Source organism: Mercenaria mercenaria, chromosome 1 (genome assembly GCF_021730395.1).
Source record: "Mercenaria mercenaria strain notata chromosome 1, MADL_Memer_1, whole genome shotgun sequence".
Lineage (NCBI taxonomy): Eukaryota > Metazoa > Mollusca > Bivalvia > Venerida > Veneridae > Mercenaria > Mercenaria mercenaria.
The window spans coordinates 91,828,065-91,846,610 of NC_069361.1; the positions used below are offsets into that span (position 1 = coordinate 91,828,065).

General features: G+C 36.1%; 2 protein-coding genes across 5 annotated transcripts in view; both read left to right on the forward strand.

The window, feature by feature from the left end:
* LOC123534544 (uncharacterized) lies at nucleotides 1-9,761 on the forward strand. 2 transcript variants are annotated; one of them, XR_008366025.1, is made up of 3 exons: nucleotides 1-357; nucleotides 3,696-7,034; nucleotides 9,050-9,761. XR_008366025.1 is itself a non-coding variant. In XM_045331720.2 (2 exons), the coding sequence occupies exons 1-2, from the start codon at nucleotides 6,560-6,562 to the stop codon at nucleotides 9,454-9,456; spliced, it is 882 nt and encodes a 293-aa protein (XP_045187655.2). In that variant the 5' UTR covers nucleotides 6,372-6,559; the 3' UTR covers nucleotides 9,457-9,761. The 2 variants fall into 2 exon arrangements, 1 of the variants encoding a protein (XP_045187655.2); XM_045331720.2 differs by lacking the exon at nucleotides 1-357 and having other exon boundaries at nucleotides 6,372-7,034.
* A 7,773-nt stretch (nucleotides 9,762-17,534) lies between these two features.
* LOC123530391 (Golgi resident protein GCP60-like) overlaps nucleotides 17,535-18,546 on the forward strand; it is an 80,464-nt gene continuing 79,452 nt past the window's right edge. For all 3 annotated transcript variants that reach the window (XR_008366040.1, XM_045311165.2, XM_045311170.2), the window contains exon 1: nucleotides 17,535-17,699. Coding sequence is in view for 2 of the 3 variants with exons in the window: in XM_045311165.2 (XP_045167100.2) it covers nucleotides 17,549-17,699 (151 nt within the window). In the remaining variant the exon portion in view is untranslated. The remainder of the gene's footprint in view (nucleotides 17,700-18,546) is intronic.

Genomic DNA, 18,546 nt, shown 5'->3' on the forward strand with positions numbered 1-18,546 from the left:
TTCATTTTAACTTAATCTAGTCAGTATCATACTTCACCATGCAGAGCATTCTCCTAATTGTTTTCATCTTTGTAGTTAACTGTAGATCTGAGCCGCATTGCTCAAAGTTTCATTACGAGGAACAATTGCTAGGAAAGATGATTAAGACGGAAATTCTTGTTGAAAATATGAAGAAACAAATGGATGATATCCAAAATCAAGTGAGCGAATCGCTTGCAAATCTAAAAGAGAAGACAAATGCCTGGAAATCTGAAATTAAAACAATGCAAGAGGACAGTAAAGCCAAACTAGCTGAAATGAGTGAGAAAGCAAGCAGTGAGCTTGACAAAAGTATACAACGTATAGAGGATCTCAAAGGTAAACAAACTTTAAATCATAATAATCCTACTTTTTAGATGTAGTTAAAAACTTGATTATTTTGTGTAACTAGCTGCAATCATTTAAGTATAAATGCATAAATCTTTAATTACTTGAAACGGGTCGCCAAGTTGCAGACTTGTAAACATTTTCTTTTATCATTTTTCGCTCCGATTAATGCATTCTTACATTCATTTGAGGAAACAAAATAGGCTCGATACCCTTAATAAAAGAATACAACTCATTATTAATGTGCACCAAATTTTGTTAACTTGCATGAAAAATGTAAAATAGAATCAAAGCCTTTCGTTCATTTTGGTTGTTGACCGTTCCAAGGCGCTTATTATTATATGTTATGTATATTAACTTGTTTTGGTGGTGTTACTTTCCTTATTTCGCTCCCCCTCCCTCTCCTTTCAATATGAGTGAAAGTTAGGAACCCACCATATACTGGCTGGAGCTCCCAAGTGGTTTCTTCCTGAGCGGTGTCCTACTTGTCTGTTTGTTTTGCTTTTTTTTATGAATGAGTTTGTGCGTGCGTGGATTTCCCTGATGGATATTTATCCTTGCTATTTCTATTTACCCCGACATCCATCGATTTCATAACATTCTGATGCATTTGCTTTCTTGCAATTTCCTGTCCATGTTCATACTGCTGTGGTTTGAGATCTAAGGTGATTGCGTTTGTGTGCGTAGATTTCCCTGTTGAATATTTATCCTTGCTATTTCTATTTACCCCGACACCATCAATTTCATAACATTCTGATGCATTTGCTTTCTTGCAATTTCCTGTCCATGTTCATACTGCTGTGGTTTGAGGTCTAAGGTGATTGCGTTTGTGTGCGTGGATTTCCCTGTTGAATATTTATCCTTGCTATTTCTATTTACCCCGAGACCATCAATTTCATAACATTCTGATGCATTTGCTTTCTTGCAATTTCCTGTCCATGTTCACACTGCTGTAGTTTGAGGTCTAAGGTGATTGCGTTTGTGTACGTGGCTTTCCCTGTGGAATATTTATCCTTGCTATTTCTATTTACCCAGACACTCCTTCATTTTTATAACATTCTGCTGCATTTGCCTTCTTGAAATTTTTTGTTGTTCGGGTATCTCTTCAAAAAGTGTTTATGATTGAACAAAAATTCATTAACTCCGTTAAATCTTTATTACACATCCTCCGGTTACTTTCGGAAACATTTTGTCTCAATACCTCTTCATATAAATGTATCAATTACAATAAGAACAATTAGCAACAATCATTCTGTCGTATCTATTATATGCAAAGACTTGTTGTTTTAATACCTCATTGAAACGTATTGTTGCAATAATAAAATAACTTAATATTTGCAAAATTTCTCCTTCAACATGTGAACATGTGTGCTATGAAAGGAGACCAACTTTCAGTGAGACATTGTCACGAGGAAACTTATGAAAAATTGACACTGACATTTCATGGAACTTATTTCTAAAAATAACACAGAAAGTTTTGCCATTGGAAACGGATTAATTGTCGAATCTGACAAATCCATTTAGATCTATATATTTATTTGATCCTCATATTTTTCAGATTACTGTCTTTTCATCACCGTTTTTAGCTCACCTGAGCACAAAGTGCTCGGGGTGAGCTATTGTGATCGCTCACCGTCCGTCCGTCCGTCCACACTTTCCTTTAAACAACATCTCCTCCTAAACCACTAGGCAAATTTTGATCCAAACTTCACAGGAATGTTCCTTGGGTGAAGCTCTACAAAAATTGTTCAAAGAATTGAATCCCATGCAGAACTCTGGTTGCCATGGCAACCGAAAGGAAAATTTTTAAAAATCTTCTTCTCAAAAACCAGAAACCCTAGAGATTAGATATTTGGTGTGAAACATTGCCTAGTGAATCTCTACCAAATGTATTCAAATCATGACCCCGGGGTCAGAATTGACCCCGCCCCAGGGGTCACTTGATTTAACATAGGAAAATCTTAAAAAATCTTCTTCTCAAAAACCAGAAGCCTAGAGCTTAGATATTTGACATGTAGCATTGCCTAGTGGACTTCTACTAAAGTTGTTCAAATCATGAACCTGGGTTCAAAATTGACCCCGCCCTAGAGGTCACTTGATTTTACATAGATTTCTATAAAAAATTAAAAAATAAACCAGAAGGCCTTGAGCTTAGATATTTGACATGTAGCATTGCCTAGTGGACCTCTACAAAAAAATTTCAAATCATGACCCCCGGGGTCAAAATTGACCCCGCCCCCCGCTCCAGCCCCAGGAGTCACTTGATTTTATATAGGAAAATCTTCAAAAAAAATTCTAAAAAAAACCAGAAGGCCTAGATCTTAGATATTTGACATGTAGCATTGCCTAGTGAACCTCTACAAAATTTGTTCAAATCATGACCCCCTGGGTCAAAATTGACCCCGCCCCAGGGGTCACTTGATTTTATATAGGAAAATCTTCAAACATTTTCTAAAAATAAACCAGAAGGCCTAGGTCTTAGATATTTGACATGTAGCATTGCCTAGTAGACTTCTACAAAATTTGTTCAAATCATTACCCCCAGGGTCAAATTGACCCCGCCCCATTGGGTTACTTGATTGTACATAGAAAAATCTTCAAAATTTTCTAAAAATAAACCAGAAAGCCTAGAGCTTAGATATTTGACATGTAGCATTGCCTAGTGGACCTCTACAAAATTTATTCAAATCATGACCCCCGTGGTCAAAATTGACCCCACCCCAGGGGTCACTTGATTTTATATAGGAAAATCTTCAAAAAATTCTAAAAATAAACCAGAAGGCCTAGATCTTAGATATTTGACATGTAGCATTGCCTAGTAGACTTCTAAAAAATTTATTCAAATCATGATCCCCGGGGTCAAATTGACCCCGCCCCATGGGGTTACTTGATTGTACATAGAAAAATCATCAAAATTTTCTAAAAATAAACCAGAAGGCCTAGAGTTTAGATTTTTGACATGAAGCATTACCTAGTGGACCTCTACAAAATTTGTTCAAATTTTGACACCCTGGGTCAAATTGACCCAGTCCCAGGGGTTACTTGATTGTACATAAGGAAATCTTCATAAATTTGCTAAAAATAAACCAGAAGGCCGAGATCTTAGATGTTTGATATGAAACATTGCCTAGTAGACTTCTACAAACTTTGTTCAAATCATGAACCCCGGGGTAAAATTGGCCCCGCCCCAGGGGTTACTTGATTGTACATCGGAAAATCTTCCAAAATATTTCTAAAAATCATCAGTTTGACATTTGAAACATGTAGCTCATATTACTCAGGTGAGCGATCCAGGGTCATCATGACCCACTTGTAATATTTTATTTCAGTGGGAGTAGTATCGCCCAATGTTGCCTTTAATGTCAAAGAAGTCACAGTAAATAGCGTGGGAACTGGTAGTACTATCGTGTTCAAAGACACAATCCTAAACCTCGGCGGGGCTTACAGTCCCGACACTGGAGAATTCACAGCTCCGTACGGAGGCATTTACCTGTTCACTGTTCAGTTATGTATAGACGGTAGTAAATATATCGATTATGGATTGGTTGTTGATGAAGTCTATATGAATACAGCGAGGTATCAGGACAACTATCATGCTGTTCGTTGCTATGGTTCAGCTACAACAGTCTATGTGAAGCCGGGTGGCAAAGTTTGGGTCAAAGTCATCAGCCGGACAGCACGCGGAAACATTTTGTTTGACAGCAGTTCAAACTACTGGAATACATTCTCAGGAGTTCTCATTCGTGCTGATTAATAATATTTCTGAAATACAATCAGAATATGTGGTTATCTACATATATCTCATGTTTTATAACTAAGTTTATAACTCACTCTACTGTTCTTTGTATGTGTTCAATCCATCCATTTCAATTTCTTCCTCATAGAACGATATTTTAGAAGCATAGAAGGCAGCAAAACAAAACAGCCTGGTCATCTTAACTTTTAGTGTTGACCACTTATTCCAACGTAAACATTTTGTGTGGAATAAGTAGTATGTAAGGAAATGAAACACAGAAAAAAGTCCTCAAAATTACCATGGCACATTTTTCAGATACCGGTATTGCATCTGGAATTCTAATTAGCGACTAGTACGTGTTGTAGCCGTTACTGTGTACCATATTGTTCAACTACTAGCATACTATAGCATAAATATTTGTTTTGAATATCAGAATAAAAGGATATCTTAAAGGGTACTAGCACGTACTGGTAGGCGCAAAGCGTTTGGATGTCGAAATTCAGAATATATGTGTCAAAATTTAGAAATTTAGAATATAAGGTTTCTTACCTAATTAATACATACATATTTCTAAACCAAACTCGTCGGCATCTGAAGTAAAAGGGGTTGAACACTAAATATATTTATCTCAAAGTCAGAAACAAGAAAAACAATCGCAGGGGATTTATGAAACAAATTTTTTTAACAATGTTACTGTAGATAATATTTACTTGAAATTCATAAACAGTATAGATTGCTTCTTAAATTGCTTTATAATGTAATGCATGCATGTGAATAGAGAAATGATACAAGTATGTCATTTAATTGATTTTCTTTAACATAAATTTGCAATACTTTGTTAAATTAACATCTAAAGGAAGCTGCTCTTAAATATCGCCTAATTTTTAGAGTTTGGCTTGAAGACTTTTTTCCTGTATTGCATAAGTAACTCAAGATTATAAGTTATCAGTCAAATTTTATGTTGGAATTAGTTTAAGGTTCTGACATTATTTCTAGTAATAAACGGTCTAAATGGCAGACTCGGTTTTATTGAGTCTGTTTATAGTAGTAATTGAAAGTATAGCACCCAAAGTTTCCTCCCAGACCGGCTAAAGCGGTATAACATTGCATTGCATAGACTCCGTGGTCCCAAAAGACAACACTGGGTGTAGAAAAGGTTTCACGGCATATTTTCTTTAAAATTCCAGCCAACTGTTCTGAAGAACATTTTCGTTCGAGTAAGCTTTGGTTAAATCTTGACACGCGGTTCAAGACTAGAACCTGATCAGACTGAAATCGTTATTGCACCTTCACAATCCTGGCAACATGGCCATTTGAAACATGGCCATTTGGGGTTTCATATGTATATTTGAATTCCTACCAACACGGGATGCTTTCAGCCAAATGCGAATTAATTCCATCAAATAATTCTCATGTCGCTTCAAAGAAATATCTTATCTTTAAAGTGCCATCCAGGACCCAATGTAGCTAAAAATCATTATTTTTACAATTTTGAATTCCCAACACTAAAGGATGACTTCAGCAAATTTTTGTTGATTTCCATTTAGCAGTTCAAACCAAGAAATTGTTACCTTAAGCGTATTGCTCCCATGAAAGGTATGTGCCAATTAGATTTGAAGTTTATTTTGAAATACCGATAGAGAAATGGGCGGACGGGTGATGCACGCCATAAAACTAATATCTAACCTCGGTTCTACTGCTGTGTGTTAGAAGTCGTCTCATACATTCTATGACATAACTATTACGAAATAACTGCATGTACTAAGAAATATAGATAAGGAGCCACATACTTAGGAATTTTATACAGGACTTCCATGAAAATTATTATGAAGTTACGAGCCTTCTTTTGTGACTTTTTGAAACAGGCGGAGATCATAAAATGATTAAAGTTATAATTATGGTTTCCAGTTTTGACTTATTTTAAAAGGTTATGACATGTCAGTAACAACATATTATATGCCAAGTTTCAAAAATATATAATCGCTCTTTATAAGTTATTTGTTAAGTGTGTACGTTGCTGAATTGGTCATATAATGACATTAGTTTTGCCACAATATGAAATACTTCGGTTTGGGAAAAAAACTAACAGGTTGTCAGGTAGTTATGTTTTTACAATCTAACTGGTAAGGTTCACATACTTTTAAAATGTACACAGCACTGCTTGCAAAATAATACATACCTTATTTATATATTGTTTAGTGATCAGACAGATATAAACTAACACAGTGTAGACATCAAGGACAACTTTTGAGACATCTTTAGGGTGACACATGAACTGTTGTGAACCCAGGTATCTGTAACAAAATACTCAGCCTATTCATTTGTATGCAATTTGAAGCCATAGTTTGAATAATGTGACATATATACTTTAGTGTAAGTTGAAACAAAATACTTTATCACGACAAAACCAATATTCATTTTAACAGTTTGTTGAATTTTCGAAACGCGGTCGACAAAATGGCGGCTGAGATAAAATTATTTTTATGCGTCATATTAATTTTCTTTACTTTAAAATGTGTCCGGACTTTAAATAATGATAATAATGATGCTGATGTTGCTGAGAGATTGCTAATACTTGAAGACTTACTAGCTGAAATGGAAAACATCGTGCTGGAAACAGATGTTAAAGTATCCGAAGCTTTAGACAAACTTGATGACAGTAAAGACACGTTGATGCGGGATGTTTCCCGTTTACAAAATACAGCTGCGAAACATGCGAGAAAAAGTTACAAGAAGAGTAGAAAAGACGTGAAGAAGGAACTTAGCTATGACAGCACCATTTTGAAAGAAATGATTCAAACCGTGGAAAATATCAATACAAATAAAATTGTTGGAGACAGAAGTGATGAGATAGTAGAAGATACCAGTTCTTCGGAAATTATATCTAACCAAACTCAAGGAACTCTGGACAGTGAAATTGTGCAATCAGAAGGTATGCATTATCAAAAGACATCAGTCGTTAGAATCTTGTCAAATAAACATATCTGCCATAATATCCTCTTAGATATAGCACATTCTGAAAAAAAAATATCTCTTATCTCTGGTGAGCCTAGAGAGAAAATGGTTTTCTAAGAAAATAAACTTTATTACAGATTATTTGATTTCAACAAAGTTAATAAGTGTAATGTAACCTTAGAAATAATGAATTTTTAGATATAAAATGTTCGTTTTAGCTACACTTGATACACGCAATTTACAACGTCCGTTTCATCTGTTCAGGAAATAGCTAAAATACATTATGTAACAAGTGAATAATCAAAACAATGACAGAAGGATGACTTGTCTGAATTGCAATGTTCGGTATGTGGTCACGGATATATCAATCCAATAAAATTATGTTTAACAGATGCTTTATTCTCCCGGAAAATTTTCGAGGGTGGTGTTGGTCACATTGTTGCCAACTTGTCCTTCGTCCGTCACGAAATCTTTGTCCGGATAACTTCGCCAACAGTTTTTAAAGAATGTTTTGCTCATACTTACAGAAATGTGTCACTGTGAAATGAACTTGCGCGTCTTGTCAGGACTTGAATGTACCATGTCAAGTTTACGTGTTATGGCCCTATGAGATTTTATAGAACGCTGTGTATTGTCATTATTGTGCAATACTAATGTGAGGCTTGTCCGAATAAATCCTACTACAGTTTTTAAGGGATGTGGCCCAACGTACAGTGAACTTCTACATGTTGTCAGGCCGTGAATGTTCTGTGCCCTGTTTAAAAGTTACTGCCTTTAAATTTTTACTAAATGCTGTGTATTGACCAATACTGATATAAGTCTTGTCCGGTTCAAGAGATTAGGTCCAAACTTACAGAAATGTATCACTTTGATGTCTGGTTCAGGAGTTATGACCCTTTGAAATTTTACTAAATGCTGTATTTCGCTATACAGATAGTCTAATAACGTATTCAAGAACCTAGCCTAACCAACAGAAATACAGCGAACTGACGCATATTGTCAGGATATCCATGTACTACCATATACCACAGTATAAACGCTCCCTTCTCTCTAATCAACACCCCTTCCTGCCTTTTTTTTTTCATAAAACTTACATACCTGTACTTTCGTACACATATATATTGTTAGGTTATGCATGTACTACTTTATATCCATTACAAACGGCCCTTTCCACCTAATAAACGAGCTCATCCCCTAATATTTGACCAAAAAAAATATTACTATTTCATATTTTCAGTATATGCATATAATACAGTACATCCCATATATAAATCCTATAATAGGCCACATTAACACTTCTGGCAAATCATCAATTGATCGCTAGCGTGATTCACTCATGGATTTGCCAGTAGTCCCGGTATAGTTTTAATATACCCGTGTAAACGTACAAAAAATAACATCCTATGCTTCAGTAACTATTAATTTCAAGAAAGATAACTTTCTTTTAAATGTTTTAAGCCTCAATATTTCACATCCTGTAATCAAATTTTGTTGCACTTACATGTATATTAGGGGAGCATGTATCAGGTTACTGATAGCTCTTGATTCTTTTAATACAGAGGAAGGTTGCAAGACCCTAATTTCACCAAAAAAAAACCAACAAAAACTTAAGTAATTAATTAGTTCAGAATGTTAGTTTAAAATCGTGCTGTTGCTTAAGTTATTGTTACTTTAAGTAAATAAATGTTGTTGTTCTTTTCTATAACAATGTATTTATAGCTAAATTATACAAAGGTTTGTATTTTGATGTATGAAATAGTTATATACGGTTGTGATATAAATGAAAGAGTCAACATTGAAGACGCATGAAGGGCAAAAACGAGCATTTAAAATAACAGACTTAGCTAAGCACATTACGTAAGTTTTTCTTCGTGAAATTGGGGTCAGGATTCTGTATACATCACTTAAAATAAAATGTATTTATATCAAATGACTAGGGGCTTTTAAACATGTAAGCTTATAGTTAATCCTTGTATTTGAACTTATTTTCAGATATGTCTGAATCACGTATTATGTTTAAGGCCACAATGTTGACGGAACAACAATACCATCCAGGTGATACGATTATTTTTCCAAAAACAATCAACAACTTCGGAGAAGGGTATGACTCGGACTACGGAATATTTGTAACACCTCGGAGAGGGACATATTACTTCACGGTTCAACTACATTTGTACGGTGGTAGAGGTGTCGACGTTGGAGTATTTGTTGGTGATGAATGCATCACCTGGACAAAAATGACCCCATATCATGACTCCTGCAATAACTTAGCGGCGATTACAAGATTAAATGTCGGTGATGTGGTTTACGTGAAACAGTTGTCAGATCCGTGGGGAAAAGTATTCAAATCACTGAAGTCAGACCTCTGGAACACATTTTCGGGTGTTTTAATTAGATAGTGATATACAGTATTTGACCGGCTGGTTTCATCGGAAACGGCACAAGTGAAATAAAATGTGATTTTTTTCATTTTTCAAAAGATAGTTTACTATGTGTAATGATAACATTTCATCCAGGAGAAAGAGCATCTAAGTATCAGCAAATTGAGCAAAACACGCATTTTCCATATTAAAAATATCTAATGTATTGTTAAATTCCCGGTACCAAACCAGAAAGAAAATGTCATTATACAGGCTATGAAATGCCCAAAGGTATACTATAAAAACTAAAAAAAAATCTAAATAAAGCAATAGATCAAATATGACATCGCTCTTTCACGGCGCCTGTAGGCATAAATACAAATGGCTTGTCTTCTTTATTCTACCTTTCCACGCCTGAAGCACACGCCACGTCCCATTTTAAATGTCTGTAATTTACATTCACTTGAAGAATAATGTCTGTGCTGAACAAAAATCTAAAGAGAAGGTCGGGTCAAATCTGATGCAAGAAAAAATAAGTTTAGTTTCAAGTTTATTTTTCACATCAAGGCATATAATATGAACGTGATGACAACACATACTATTAATAAACAGTGTAAAGACAATGCTCAGTGTACAGACAACAATGCGACATGCTACACAGTTAAATAGTGTTGGATTATAAAATTCTTTCACTGGTTATAGGTGCAGATGGGAATTTCCGGCCTCGAGGGTAACTATTTAGGCGGTAACGAGGTTCCTACCGAGTTACCGCCTGAACAGTTACCCGAGAGCCGGATATTCACATCTGCACCTATAACCAGTAAAAGAATCTTTTTCTTGCATACCGATATCAAGGAAAAATAGAAAAAAAACCGGTCGAACGCTTTTCTTTTTTGAACTATTTCTTATAGCAGCGTATTTAAATAAAGCGCGGGAAAATAACGTCCGTAAACAGGAAAGACGTCATGACGTTTCAAAACAAATAACAATGTTTAGTTCCGGTTTTGTTTTATCAGTTGCAACGTAACGTTGTGAATTTTTGATGAAATAACGTGTTTTGAATCGAGAAATATACTATCAGGAACAAAGAGGAACTGTCAAGGTACTGGATTTTTATTCCTATTTTCGAAATAAAATATAAATTACTACATAAATCTTCTACATATATGTAGTTCGTAATACGTCATTTAAAGCACGAGAGTCATCTTACATCCCGGGGTGTAAGATGGAATTTTTCCAACACCGGTAAAAATACCGGAAATCCCCGTCTGGTATGCAAGAAATGGTGCCTGCTTTTTAATTTTGTCTTTTGGCAGTTTCTGTGATATGCAGGCTCCATAACCACAGATCCCCTCTCTAAATTCTGTTTAGTTCTGCCTATTGTTTTCTTGTTTAGGACACAGCCATTATTTTATCTGGGGACCATACGCCGCTTTTCATGGAACTGTACTCTGTGCATCATCAAAGGATCCATGTGCACCGCCGAATGAATACATCTGAGAATGTCTCTAAATTACATTCTGGTACTTATAACATGTGTAAATGATGAGTTCTGCTCAACCCGGGGCTAGAGGGCGTGGACGTTAGCTTGCACTTCCACTTTTGTTGTAGCTTCGGAGAAAAAGATTTTAAATTTTGATAGCTGAAAACATATTTTTAACCAAAGTGACCCACTTGTTCCATGAACCGGAACCATTTGAACAACTGTGAAAGAGGCTTCACATAGATCATTTGTGTAAAGTTTCATCAAAATCCATTCTGTGGATTTGGAGGAGTGTCGTTTAAAAAGTTGATGAAAAATGACACGCCCTCTGGCGGCAATAGTTTTTGACGACTCAGAATAATTTGAACTAACTTGGTAGAAGGTCACACAAGGACAATTTGTGTGAAATTATTTTAAAATCGGGCTAGCAGTTTCATACAGGAAGATTTTATATATGGAAAAGTGACCACGCCTCCTAGCAGACATGTTTTTTGAAGAATCGGAATAATTTTAACAGTCTTGGTAGAGGCAGACATGTTTTTTGAAGAATCGGAATAATTTTAACAGTCTTGGTAGAGAGTGACACAAGGACCATTTGTGTAAAACTATTTTGAAACAGGGTCAGCAGTTTCACACAAGAAGATTTTTAAATTTTCACTTTATACATATAGGGAAGAGTGACCATGCCCCCTGGCGGCCAAGATTTTTGACGAATCGGTATAATGTGAACATCTTGGTAGAAGGTGACATAAGGACCGTGTGTGTGAAATTATTTTATAATCGGACCAGCGATTTAGGAGAAGATGTCGTTTGAAGATATTTCTATTTTTAGCTCTGGTGGTCCCTTTGTGCAACCAAGCGAAACCGTTTGAACAACTTTGGTAGAGGACCACCCAAGAATTATCCGGGCCAAGTTTCATAAAAGTCCATTCAGTGGTTTTGGAGGAGATTTTGTTTAAACAATTGTTGACGACGGACGGACGACCAGACGCACGCACGCACGTACACAGGACGGACGACGGGCACAGCGTGATCACAATAGCTCACCATGAGCACATTGTGCTCAGGTGACCTAATGATAATTTATCATGAACTTTTTTCGACTGACGTTAAAAACATCACATTTAAAGAGATAGTGGAATTCATCTAGTTCTACATTTTCAAAGAGTTATAGATAAATTATTTGGCAAAATATCCAAATACTCTTCAAAACAATTTCCTTTTAATGCATGCGATACACGAAGCATTAAGGAGGGTTATCAACAGAAGTATTCCAATATTGTGCAAAGTGATCTTGCAATCTAGCCTTAATCTGTGATTCAAAATACTTCAAGCTATTAACTTTTTTATTGATATAATATTCAGACCAACCGAGTTCGTCAAGTCTAGTCTTAACAAAAGATATCCAAGGAGACGTATGTATATTGTTCTTATGCAAATTATACAGAACAGTTTTATAGAATATTTTACAATCTTTATCATCTTTAGCATTTAATACTTTGTTCCAATAACATGCCGGTAATACTCTAGATTTGGTTTGTAGATTGGTTTAATACCTTACTCGCCGTATTTTGCACAATAAGGTGTGGATGGTTTCAAGTTCAAAATAAATTTACAAGTCTTTAGCTGGAACTGCTCGAAAACGTTGAGATTTTCAACACCCCAGACCTCACTACCATACAACAGAACTGGTGCAATCATGGCAGCGAATAAGTGTAACTGTATAGAGATAGGAAGATTGAGTTATCAAACAAAACCACACTGTAAATCAGCTAAAAATGAGACGCCAAATTTGGAGCAGGTGTACGTCATAAGTTTCCGTGACAAATTCTGTCATACTATTTATTTATCATTTAAGAAAAGCTACCTTAATGTCAAGCATAGATCTTTCATTTGATTTTAGCAAAAGACTACAAAGAAAATATGATAAATAGCTATGCAGAGCAAAACAAATAGAACTATTTGAATCTGTCACTTTTCCCACCATTTTCATATACAGTGTCTGTATATTGACGTTTTTAATGAAAGTATGCATGGTTTTTCATATTAGAGTCATGAAATGAAAAAGATCTTCGTGTAGTTTATCGTCAATTCTAACACGACCCGAGTCAAGATATTTTAGGCGCGTGGCAGATGAGAGTGTGAAATTTATCTTCAAACAGCAAAGTTATGACGGATAGAGGGCGAACTTTGTTCCGTTAAAAAGAAGGTAAGATACAAGGTCTTGGTCCCATTCCAGCTAGTGTTACAGCCACATAAGATTATCAGGGCTAGAGGTCTGTAGAACACCGGAGATTAGACTTAAGTGTCATGATGTTTTATAAAATGCACCATAATATTGCAGCGATCAGCCTTCAATCTTGCATACTTGTAAACACCTGTCAGGCATCACTAAGACAGCTACAAGGTACCTCTGATTATCGCATGGACTCGTTTTTCCGAAAATGCATCACCCTTTGGATCCAGCTTCCCAGTAACATCACAATTCTACCTGACTTTGACCAGTTCAAGCAGGCAGTGTTGAAGATTCAATATTTGTCCCGTGTCCGACGTTTTTACTCTATTCCAACCTAATCAACATTTTATTAGTTGATCTGGATTACTTTCATTCAGATGTCACTGTACCTGACAATATTTCTCACAAGGGTCTTTAGGTAGGAGATCTTGTTTTCTTAACATAAAAGGGTTCTTACAGATGATGCTGGGGCCAGGGGTCCGATCACCTGATCTCTAGAAAACCCATATATGGACTGTTTGGAGGTCCAATAATCAAAATGAATACTGAGAGTAATATTTTATAAGTTTTTAATATATACATATAGGGAAAAATGACCACGCCCCCCTGACAACCATGTTTTTTGAAGAATCGGAATAATTTGAACAGTCTTTGTAAAGCGTCACACAAGGACCATTTGTATAAAATTATTTTAAAATCGGGCCAGCAGTTTCACACAAGAAGATTTTTAAAGTTTCCACTATACATATAGGGAACAGTGACCACACCCCCTGGTGGCCATGTTTTTTGAAGAATCGGAATAATTTAAACAATTTTGGTACAGGGTCATACAAGGACCATTCGTGTTAAACTATTTTAAAATAGGGCCAATTAACAGTTTCACACACGATTTTTTTTTTTAATTTTCCACTATATACATATAAGGAAAAGAGACCACACCCCCTGGCGTCCATGTTTTTTGGCGAATCGGTATAATTTGAACATTCTTGGTAAAAGGTGACATAAAGACCATTTGTGTGAAATTATTTCTTAATCGGACCAGTGGTTTAGGAGGAGATGTCGTTTGAAGATTTTTCTATTTTTAGAGGAGATGTCGTTTAAACACAACTGTTGACGACGGACGGACGACCAGACGGATGCACGCACGGACGCACGACGGACACAACGTAGCACTTCCTGCTCAGGTGAGCTAATAATAATTTATCATTAACGTTTTTAGATTGACGTTAAATACGTCACATTCAAAGAGATAGTGGAATTCATCTAGTTCTACATTTGCAAAGAGTTTGAGATAAATTATTTGGCAAAATATCCAAATACATTGTACTCTTCAAAATAATGTCCTTTTTATACATGCGATACACGAAGCATTTAGAGAGTTATCAACAGAGATATTCCAAGAAGACGTATGTATATTGTTCTTATGCAACTTATACAGAACAGTTTTGTGTGTATAGGTTATAGATTATTTATTGAAATTCTAATGCAATTAAATTTACCGAAACAGAGCGCAGCGTTAGAGTTATCAAACAAAACCACACTGTAAAATCAGCTAAAAATGAGACGCCAAATTTGGAGCAGGTGTACGTCCTAAGTTTCCATTACAAACTCTGTAATGCTATCATTTCATTCAAGAAAAGCTACCTTAATGTCAAGCATAGATCTTTCAAGTGATTTCAGTAAAAAAAGAAACTCGATGAAAATAAGAAAAATACTAGTAACTATACAGAGCAAAACAAATAGAACTATTTGAATCTTTCATTTTTCCCGCTATTTTCCTATACAGTGTCTGTACAATGATGGCTTTAATGAAAATATACATGAATCATAAAATAACCAAGGGCTTCGTGTGGTTTATCGTCAATTCTAACACGGTCCGAGTCAAGATATTTTAGGCGCGTGGTGAATGAGAGTGTGAAATTTACCTTCGAACAGCAAAGTTATGCCGGATAGAGGGCGGTAAAAAACAGGTAAGATACGAGGCCTTGGTCCCGTCCCAGCTAGTGTTACAGCCACACAAGGTGTTCAGGGCTGGAGGTCTGTAGAACACCACAAACACCTATCAGGCATCACTAAGACAGCTACAAGGTACCTCTGAGTATCACATGGACTCGTTTTTCCCACATTGTATCGCCATTTGGTAACATCACAACCCTACCTGACCTTGACCAGTTCAAGCAGGCAGTGTTGAAGATTCAATATTTGTCCCGTGTCCGACGTTTGCACCTTTTACTTTTTACTCTATTCTCACCTAACATTTTATTAGCTGACTGGATTACTTTCATTCAAATGTCACTGTACCTTTGTTTGTTTGTTTTGGGTTTAACGCCATTTTTCAACAGTATTTCAGTCATGTAACGGCGGACAGTTAACCTTACCAGTGTTCCTGGATTCTGTACCAGTACAAACCTGTTCTCAGCAAGTAACTGCCAACTTCCCCATATGAATTATCAGAGGTGGAGGACGAATGATTTCAGACACAATGTCTTTTATCAAATCGTCACGGAGAACATACGCCCCGCCCGGGGATCGAACTCGCGACCCCGCGATCCGTAGACCAACGCTCTCCCTACTGAGCTAAGCGGTCGGGTTACAATATTTCTTACAAGGGTCTTTTTATTACCTTCATCCTTTATACTAACATTTCCGACGTATACCTAGTCCTGCCTGAGGGGCTGGCAATATGCAGAGTTTGGTAGTTAGGTAGGTAGATCTTGTTTTCTTAATATAAAATGGTTTTATAGATGTGGCAGGGGCCAGAGGTCCGATCACCGGATCTCTAGAAAACCTGTATATGGGCTATTTGGAGGACCGGTAATCAAAATGAATACTGAAAATGATATTTGCAGTGTGTATACCATGATTAGCAAAAGTAAAACACAAGGGATGATTTCAAAAATTAAAAAGCATGTCGTCGTCCGTCGTGAACAGCTTTACTGTTGACACTCTAGACATTGCAATATTGGCCCAGAAGTAATGAAACTTTGTCAGTTTGTTACCCTCATTAACATCTTTGAAGAATTTGAAACTGGGCGACCTAAAAACTAGGTAACTATGTCAATTAAAAGAAAACATTGTTTACAATCTAGTGGCCTTGCTTTCTTCTTGATCTTCATAAACTTTGTCAGAATGTGTGTCTCTATGAAATCTAGATGAATTTATTATCACAATAGATTCCATTTTAGTCGTAAGATGCCTGCATCACAAGCAGTTTTAGTGGACATGAATGACGTCATATTTCAGGGTTGCTAATTTCACATGTAATGTATGATTAAAGTACTTTACTGGGACCTCGATTTGAAATTAAATCCACATGTACGTTAGTAGCTCGAACTCGATCACTCTCCTTGGTTCCCTAGCATAGACCACTGTATACATGCGCTTTTTCTATAGATCCTTGCTTATAGTAACACCTAAGTATTTGGACTGGTCTGCTGATTTAAGTAAGGTATTGTGTAGCCTGTAGGGGTAAAGGATAGGTTTTCTCTTCCTATGTATCCTTAGGATCTCACACTTATCAGGATTGAACTCCATGGCCAAATCCTGTTCCTGTTCCCATAACTCTAATAAGTGCAGGTCATGCTGTAAGCTTTCTGCTGAAGACTGAGATGAGATGGTAAGGTAGACAATAGTGTCATCAGCGAAAAGGTCATTACCAGTCAGTCTTAAACAACTTTGTGAATTCAACCTCTTTGAAAGTGACAAATTTCAACAAGTTAATAAAATGTCTGACATTGAAATAACTGTAGAAGGTGTTTTGAAAATGCTCAAAAATGGTATAGTTCCAGAGGACTGGAAAACTGCTATTGTTGTACCTGTATACAAAAAGGGTCCTAAATATAAAGACAGCAACTATCAACCAATTTCTTTGACTTGCATAGCTTCCAAACTAATGGAGCATATCATGGTCTCAAACATCATGCGCCATCTCGACAACAACAATCTTCTCACACCTTTCCAACATGGCTTCCGTTCTAAACATAGCTGTGAGACTCAACTTCTATCCTTCACACAGGAAATTTTTGACAATCTCCAATCTGGAAAACAAACAGATCTCATTGTAATGGATTTCTAGAAAGCTTTCGACAAAGTCGATCATCAACTTCTTCTCTATAACCTTATGAAACTTGGCATCAACAAAACATCTCTATCCTGGATTCAATCTTTCCTTAGTAATCATTCTTAGTCTGTAGTAGTAGTAGTTGAAGGCTCACACTCTGATTCTTTGCCAGTTCTTTCAGGGGTTCCCCAAGGTTCAGTGTTGGGTTGGGTAATATAAAGGTAAGAACTATGATTTATTTCAATGCAACCTTTACATACGGATGCAGTATTTGGGGTAGGCCATATCTTTATCTGGTAATTTGATTGGCTCCGGGCAAACCGGAAGTCATAGATACGTGGAAGGCATCAACATGGCCGACACTTTGCCGAAAGATATGCAATCTTTGCAAATAAATGAAAGTAACGATGCAAATACGACAGAGAACAAAGCTGCGTCAAGTCATGAAGATTGGGGGTTTCCTTTAAGTGACTTGTATAAAATGGCATTGCATTTTTATAAAGGTATTTGAAGAAACTGTAATAATAATTTCAAGCTAAGCATGAAAATCAACTTCCGGTCAAATGTCAAACGAAACTGATGAAAAATAGTATATAAAATAGGTACTGCTATGACATGGGAAGTGGGCACCTGAAAGTATCTTAGTACACAGACATTAGGGCATGTTTTCAGGTATGTCACGCTAAGTGCCCCCATTCATGCACAAATTTAAGCTAAAAAGTAGGGGTGGGCGATATACCGCGGTAGACCGGTTATTGCGATGTTTTTTTCCGACGATACGATATTGCGATATGATTTTGGAATACCGGTTATTGTATAACATTAAGTAACACTAACGTAAACCAAGAAGATCCACAAAAAAATCCTTTTCTTGCCAGCACGATTCAACTTTGTTTTCATTTTTCTCCTTTCATTTCCGGTGCAGGTAGCAGACTGGTTTACAGCTATTTTACGGACCCAATTCCACATAATAAAACCAATAAGAAAATTTAGATAAATATAATTTTGTATTTGTCAGCGACTCATTAGTAATTTATCTATCAACTAGAATTTATTATTCATACAACAGCTATACCACTTTCCTCGTTTATAATCGTTGAATTGAGCAACCTGTGTTATATGATTGTATCCGTAAACCGAATGTAGTGCCGCACAATAAACTAAATAATATTTTGATGCAGTCTACTTTCGCTTTTGAATATTCGGTAATACTCCCCATAATCTAGTCAAAACTTTTTATTTTTTTGTTTACTGGTATTTTTATTTATTGAGAAGGTCGAGTAAACACTCGTGTTGTTGATACTAGTCATTTTACTCATTTTTAATTGAATAAATTTGAAAAAAAACAGT